Source organism: Anopheles darlingi, chromosome 2 (assembly GCF_943734745.1).
Source record: "Anopheles darlingi chromosome 2, idAnoDarlMG_H_01, whole genome shotgun sequence".
NCBI lineage: Eukaryota > Metazoa > Arthropoda > Insecta > Diptera > Culicidae > Anopheles > Anopheles darlingi.
This window is the reverse complement of record NC_064874.1, coordinates 56,553,297-56,560,796: the sequence shown is the minus strand read 5'-3', so window position 1 is coordinate 56,560,796 and position 7,500 is coordinate 56,553,297. Positions and strand designations below refer to the sequence as shown.

At 41.9% G+C, this 7,500-nt stretch overlaps 1 protein-coding gene across 3 annotated transcripts in view; it reads right to left on the bottom strand.

Moving 5' to 3' along the window:
• Positions 1-6,865, bottom strand: part of LOC125948707 (neuronal acetylcholine receptor subunit alpha-5-like) — a 7,247-nt gene extending 382 nt beyond the window's left edge. The window contains exons 1-8 of one of the 3 annotated variants that reach the window (XM_049675028.1): positions 6,778-6,865; positions 6,409-6,563; positions 6,277-6,321; positions 6,052-6,161; positions 5,588-5,973; positions 5,353-5,505; positions 5,090-5,286; positions 3,520-5,016 (exon numbers count right to left, since the gene is read on the bottom strand). In XM_049675028.1, coding sequence (XP_049530985.1) covers positions 4,846-5,016; positions 5,090-5,286; positions 5,353-5,505; positions 5,588-5,973; positions 6,052-6,161; positions 6,277-6,321; positions 6,409-6,563; positions 6,778-6,862 — 1,302 coding nt within the window. In that variant the 5' untranslated portion in view covers positions 6,863-6,865 and the 3' untranslated portion in view covers positions 3,520-4,845. Of the gene's footprint in view, positions 69-3,519; positions 5,017-5,089; positions 5,287-5,352; positions 5,506-5,587; positions 5,974-6,051; positions 6,162-6,276; positions 6,322-6,408; positions 6,564-6,777 lie in introns of those variants that run through there. The other 2 variants (XM_049675032.1, XM_049675031.1) reach the window with 2 other exon arrangements.
• Between the last annotated feature and the right edge of the window lie 635 nt (positions 6,866-7,500).

The following is a 7,500-nucleotide window of genomic DNA, read 5'->3' as shown; positions in this document are numbered from 1 at the left end:
CCAACAATTCAATAGTGTCACGAATACTAGCAGTCCCGTGATGATAACCGAACTTTGTAGAAATATCACTGAAATAGATAGCAAAACCGATCAATAATCGAATCGCACAGGAGTGCACAGTAGAGAAATCTTACGCAATCCTGGAACTGTATCGCGGTTGTATGGCAGTATCCATTCTATTTGCTGTAGAAAGCCGAAATGGCAAACTATTGAGAGTGTCAACAGCAAATTCCTTTCGATACAGCTTGATCGTAACCAGACGATGCACAGATTTAAGAATGCAAGCACTGTAAGGGAAGGTTAAACTTCGTCTTAAAAAAGAGTTTGTTCAACAAAGTTGTGTAACGCTATTCTTACCCATTATCGGACACACCATGGCTACTTTATCGGATCCGTTTTTACGCTGTAACATCAGGTCCATCTTTAGCTTGACGTAGGAGTAATTATTGTCCATTTCAACCCATGCTCGGTTCTTCTCCAGCGATACGATGCTCCAACGTGAACTGGAGAAATCTGGCTCCGTTTGTAAACAAAGCATTTCCGTCTGCATGTCGATCTCGTTCATCGTGTTATGCTCGATGCCGTACCACAGATTACACTGATGCACATCAAATGGCCAACGATTGTAGGAAACCGCACATTTGGCGTTCATGTTGCACCTTGGTGTACAGTACACCGTTCCGTTCCAGGCCACCGAGCAGCCAGGGTTGGTACAGTCCGTCAGTTTTTCAGGATTGTAATATCTAGCATAACCGTGTCCAGTTGTTAGTCGGTCACGATCGCGAAGCTTTGCAATGGACGTTCTTTGCTACTCACGAGGAAATGTGACGAAAATCCGGTAGCCAAATGTCATCCGAGTTGATCCGCATCCACTCAATCCCGTTCCACTCCGTCCGGTTCCAGACGAGAAATTCATCATTCCAATGCTATCCATTCCAGGAGGTGGCCGCCAACCACGAAGGAGCAAGATAATGTTATTGAGTGATCATCGTCTGGTATTGTTGCTAACTTACCAGATTAAACCACACGTTCAGCTCCAGCAGATCACGGTATTCGTTCTTCACAATGGAAGGGGTGGAAAATATAAGAAGGAAACTCATTAACAAGCTGCGCTACATGCATGCTAACAATGTTTATAGACATACAAACTCGTAGCTCATCACGAAGAAGGAAACCGTCATGTTGACCGTTTGGGCTGGGTCCTTCCTTGGGCGTGCCTCCGATCGGTAGCCATTGCAGAGAAGTGACTGTTTAAGCTGGTTTTCCACATTCACTGAATCCTTGCCACACGAGATAGATGCTGGAGCAACAGAGAACAAGAAGAGAAATAAGAAAAAGAATGTGGTTCTCATTCTTCCGTCTTAGAAAAGAGCATTTCACCATCCCTAGCACGTGGGAGCGTTCCAAGAATCTCTACCGAAAAGGGGAAAATCACGTACGATAACGGAAGCAAGCAGCAGCACAGCAGTGTACCGCAGTTGAATTTGATCGACACCTTTCCTATTGTAGCATACCTGACTGTGGTACGTGACTTAGAATGAAAGTGATCCAACCGAGCAAAACGATAGTTTTCATCGAAACAGCACGATAACTGTTCATCGTAAGGAACGTACACCAAATGATGCATCGTCCTTCTACCAACCAAGTTTATGAAGAATGGCACACTACCGGCAGCCGAGTTCTGCTGTTGATTACCAGCGCTAAAGGGTAGGCGTACTTTTCTGTATAGAATAAAGAGGATCTTATCTGCAGACACTCTCACTGATCATGGTTTATTTGCGATGCAGCTTTTCCAAGAAATGGTCGAAAGTAATCCGTCATCTAAAGTAAATAACGCCAACAACAGTGACTATATACTGTAAATCTGCCATCCTCATTCTGGCAGCGACAATCATCAGATAATTGTTCAATGTTTACAGAACAAAGTTACGTTGTTTATTATTCTGCAGAACTTGGATGTTGAAAACATCATGACTTGCCAATAAGATTTTTCATTCTTTTCGTACATAATTGTGCACAGTGGGGGTTTCTCTACAAATAAGACCCAGATTACTATATTATATCTTTGGCCGCGACCTATGAGTGCTGCTCATGTAAAGCAGTAACATGCCCATCGATCGTCTGAGCTTGAGAACACGGGTCACACCTGCTCCTTGGGGAAATGGAGATAATGGCTAAGACGAGAAGGGGAGGACTTGACCATCGTCAAACGAGGACTCCTGATTGGAGCGCATGTCCGTCATTTTGGGTTTCCTTCCAACAGCGTCTGTCAATCAATCTGTGTGATTGAAACAATCACATGGATCTTCATTTAGGGGGTTGGGCACGGGACTAACCAGCTAACCGCGTAAGACTCGTAAAAGCCAGCTAGAGCGTAAAACGGTAAAAGTCAGCCAGAGAGATTACTGCTCATGGCAACGGGATTAACAATGACGACAATGTGCAACGCCCCCGGACAATGCATTCTGTATCAATGAGACTCATGAAACATACGTACTTTGATCAAGACTATCGACTAGTGCCCCGAGTATGACGTCAAATCCATTCAAAACCACTTTAATGAAAAAATGGGTAGCTATCCAGTGTATCGCAAATACTCGCCAACTTCACAGTTTACACAAGTGCAACGAAAGCAACAGCAGCAGGCTGGACTGAAATTATTATAGGGGTAATACGGCGTTGAATACTATCGACGAGACATTCTCGCTACTCCTTCAGTGCAGACTTCAGTAGGCCAAGACACCATTGATCAGATCTTCCCTATCAACCAAGTCTTAGAAAAGATGGCAGAACTCAGATGGAACACATATCATCTTATGAGTGATTTCTACGTTGCCTATGATTGCACAATCATGGTAAAATAATATGATGTTATAAGACTAATATGATGTTATAAAATAATATGATGTTATAGAGAGATTGTATATACACAACACATCTCCTAAATACATTCACTACTAATACTACTACTACTAGTAAGAATTTCCTGCAACGTTGGAATGAAGGTTAATAGAAAACCAAATGAAGGTGAATAGAAAACTCTCTTGGCAAAGTTTCTTTGCATCAAGCAAGTGCGACAGGGAGATTACCCGCTCTTCATCCTTGCCCGCTGACTTGCCCGCTCTTCATCCTGATGCTAGAGACGTCCATTAGTGACTCTGGAGTGTGGAGACCTGTGGGGATGTTTCTGCAAGTCAATTTCAATCATTTTCCGATATAACGCAAGTCTACATACCGATAGAGCATGTGGCGAAAACGACTGATTGCCGGACAATGAGACAAAGACTCTCTGCAAAATCAATATGATGAGGTTTTTCTTCCGTGTTCACACACACGATCAGACTATCTCCTATCTTTTGAACTTCGTTTCCATTGGTAACAATTATTATGCAAATCGATTTTCTCAGTCATAAGATAACGCGTGCCGATCAACTTAAATAAACGATTTTTCTTTTTTATGATATTTTTCCGTATCATGTAGGTCAATCATTTCATTCACGTTTTTTATAGTTTGCGTTCTAGAGTTTTGCTTTTACGGAACTATCATACAGTTCCGCTTTTTATGGTCTGGTCTTCCCCAAAATTAACACATTGCGATTTCTTCCTTTTTGATAGCTTTCAGTACACGCTATACTGCCGTTTCATCGATTTCCATCGTCGTATTTTTTTCCATTTCCTTCGACTAGTTTTGACTTCATTTTAGTTTTTAAGTCGAGCTTATATTTCTTGTATTGTACATAACAACGCTTCCAATTGATCACCAACTCTCTTAAATTGAATCAGTGTTGCATATTCCAGTAACGCGACCTTCTCAGTAGAGGTGACCAGATTTATTTCGAGTCCCACGTTCTTTTCACCGTTATTTTTTTATAATTATCCCGTGTTGGTTGTCCTCAGCCAGCAGCTCAATTTTCACTTCCACATTGCTTCCACCCTCTCGTCAGAAGTTGTTGACTGGGTCCGACGGATCCATGGTCCATGAAACGCTTTACTCTTTCAGGTATCATTTACACCTAAATGTGTACCACTGGCAATTTCGTTTATGTAGCCGATCACACCTCTTTTCGAAAAATTTAGTTTTCTTTTTTCCCTGCAACTTTTCTCGTAGAAAACAAGGAACGTGCACCCTTTTTTCGATAGATCGATACTTGACCAATGTGCAACGCTTTGATTACTAGAGAGTTAGCAGCAGACGTGTGCACATGTTCATTTGAATACAAAGAACAATTCCTATTCTTTATTATATTCTACATGCCTAATTACCATTCTTATACATCCAATTCCTGCTGGTGATACTGCTATAGATTTTGCTCGATTGAATGACAAATGACTACCGGAGGCTGACTACTCGCTGGACAGCAAAGGAAGAAAAGCTTGTACAAAGGAATAGTGTTGTAAATGTGCCATTACACTATACTGACACTAAATTAATAAAACCTGCCATGATGTTCACTCTAATAACCAAACAATATGTTGATTTAATGTAGAGATACTTCAATGCAGTGGCTAATGTGTTGCATTCCCGGAAAAATATTTATCCAGTTATCAACTAATATAAGTACATTTCACAAGGCATGGTATATTCTTGTCTATTTTTCATTTTGTGTATTGTTTAAATTGGTAAAGAAGCAATTTAACAAAAAGAAGATTTGGGTAGTGCAAAGGTTGTTGAATGGATAAGTTAAGGCCATAAACAATCCTATGGACCTTTAAGCCGGCGTATTACTAGCATTTCAGTTCGCTAACTAAACGTGAAACGATGGTTACGACGTACACTTTCCCATGATTTAATGATTACTACAACATACAACCACTGATCACAATGAATTCGTCTCGGTGGTACATTTACGGTGCAAACGAAAACATACACTTTACACGGGAAGAGGGTAAATCCTGGTACCCGAAAGGAACGTGCAACAACAGCAGTAAAACGTAAATCATCAAGCATGCGATTGCAACTACGCGATCAACCAGCTTAGCCACCTGTAACCCATGATCGTTCTCCTCTTTTGTGACCTAATGAGGAAAGAGAAGTAAAGTACGTTTCATTCAAAGCAATAAGCCAAGCGGATAACTCTCAACTTTTTACCTGGTAATTCAGCTCCAAATAGTCAGCCGCTAGAATAAATTCCGCGACGCGATTTTGGGAGAATTGCCCCGCGATTCGACCAAACCAACTTTCATTGGTCGTCGATTCGCGGCTGAGTACAACTCGAGCCCAACAATTCAATAGTGTCACGAATACTAGCAGTCCCGTGATGATAACCGAACTTTGCAGAAATATCACTGAAATAGATAGCAAAACCGATCAATAATCGAGTCGCATAGGAGTGCACAGTAGAGAAATCTTACGCAATCCTGGAACTGTATCGCGGTTGTATGGCAGTATCCATTGTATTTGCTGTAGAAAGCAGAAATGACAGACTATTGAGAGTGTCAACAGCAACTTCCTTTCTATACAGCTTGATCGTAACCAGACAATGTACAGATTTAAGAATGCAAGCACTGCAAGGGAAGGTCAATCATCATCTTTATCAGGAGTTTGTTAAACACAGCTTTGTAACGCTGTTTCTACGTCTAATCTTACCCATTATCGGACAGAAAACGGCTACTGTATCGAACCCGTTTTTTCGTTTTAGCGTCAGATCCGTTTTTAGGATGGTGTACATGTACTCATCACTCGATTTGACCACTGCTCGGTTCTTCTCCAGCGATACGATGCTCCAACGTGAACTGGAGAAATCTGGCTCCGCTTGTAGGCAGAGCTCTTCAGTGTGCATGTCGACCTCGTTCATCGAGTTTACCCAGGTGCCGTACCACAGATTACACTGATGCACATCAAATGGCCACCGATTGTAGGAAACCGCACATTTGGCGTTCATGTTGCACCTTGGCACACAGTACACCGACCCATTCCAGGCCACCGAGCAGGCAGGATTGGTACAGTCCGGAAGCTCTTCAGGATTGTAATATCTAGGCAAAGGGGAAAGCGTGTCCATTTGATTGTCAATCGCTATCCAGAAGCTAGACAGACCGCGGCCTGCTACTCACGAGGAAAAGTGACGAAAATCCGGTAGCCAAATGTCATCCGAGTTGATCGCCATCCGCTCGATCCCGTTCCATTTTGTCCGGTTCCAGACGAGAAATTCATCATTCCATTGCTATGCATTCCAGGAGGTGGCCGCCAACCACGAAGGGGCAAGATAATGTTATTTAAATGTCGTTCTGCTAAACGTGAATATACGAGATCATCGTCCGGTTTTGTTGCTAACTTACCAGATTGAACCACACGTTCAGCTCCAGCAGATCGTCGTCTTCGTCCTTCACAACGGAAAGAGCGGAAAATAGAAAAGGGAAAATCATTAACAAGCTGCGCTACATGCATCTTAACGATGTTTATAGACATACAAACTCGTAGCCCATCACGAAGAAGGAAACCGTCATGTTGACCGTTTGGGCTGGGTCCTTCCTTGGGCGTGCCTCCGATCGGTAGCCATTGCAGAGAAGTGACTGTTTAAGCTGGTTTTCCACATTCACTGAATCCTTGCCACACGAGATAGATGCTGGAGCAACAGAGAACAAGAAGAGAAATAAGAAAAAGAATGTGGTTCTCATTCTTCCGTCTTAGAAAAGAGCATTTCACCATCCCTAGCACGTGGGAGCGTTCCAAGAATCTCTACCGAAAAGGGGAAAATCACGTACGATAACGGAAGCAAGCAGCAGCACAGCAGTGTACCGCAGTTGAATTTGATCGACACCTTTCCTAATGTAGCATACCTGACTGTGGTACGTGACTTAGAATGAAAGTGATCCAACCGAGCAAAACGGCAGTTTTCGTAGAAACTGTGCAATGACCGTTCATCGTAAGGAGCGAACACCAAATGATGCATCGTCGTTATTCTAACTAAATCTATGAGCAATGGGTCGCTGTCGACAGCCGAGTTCTGCTACCGATTACCAGCTCTAAACGGTAGGCGTCAACAGGGGCACATCCTCCTACCAGATAAAGTCTGTATTCTTATCTGCGTGCGCACTCGGTGATCATGAAGTATTTAGGATGAAGTATTTGCAAGACATGTTCGAAAGCAATCCATCATCTAAAATAAACAACGCATATTTTCATTGTAAATCTGCAATTCTTAAAAAAATGATCTTCAGATCATTGTTCAATGTTTATGGAACACTGCTACACTGTTTATTTTCTGCAAGATTGCGACGTAGAGAAGACAATTACTTGCCAATAAGATTTTTCATTCTTTTCATACATCATTGTACACTTGACGGTTACTTGTAAGTAGCAATGTGCTTCTAGAAAGTTCTAGGGTTTAATTCAAATGAATAAATAATAAAAATTGCTTCGAATCGCACATGCACTAAAGTCTAGAGTAGTTGTTAGAAAATGTTGATAAAATTTATAAATACATAAAATAAACGAAAGTATCAGGACTGATTGAAGTGATACATATGGAATTGTTACACTAATTTGTTACTTGTATACTT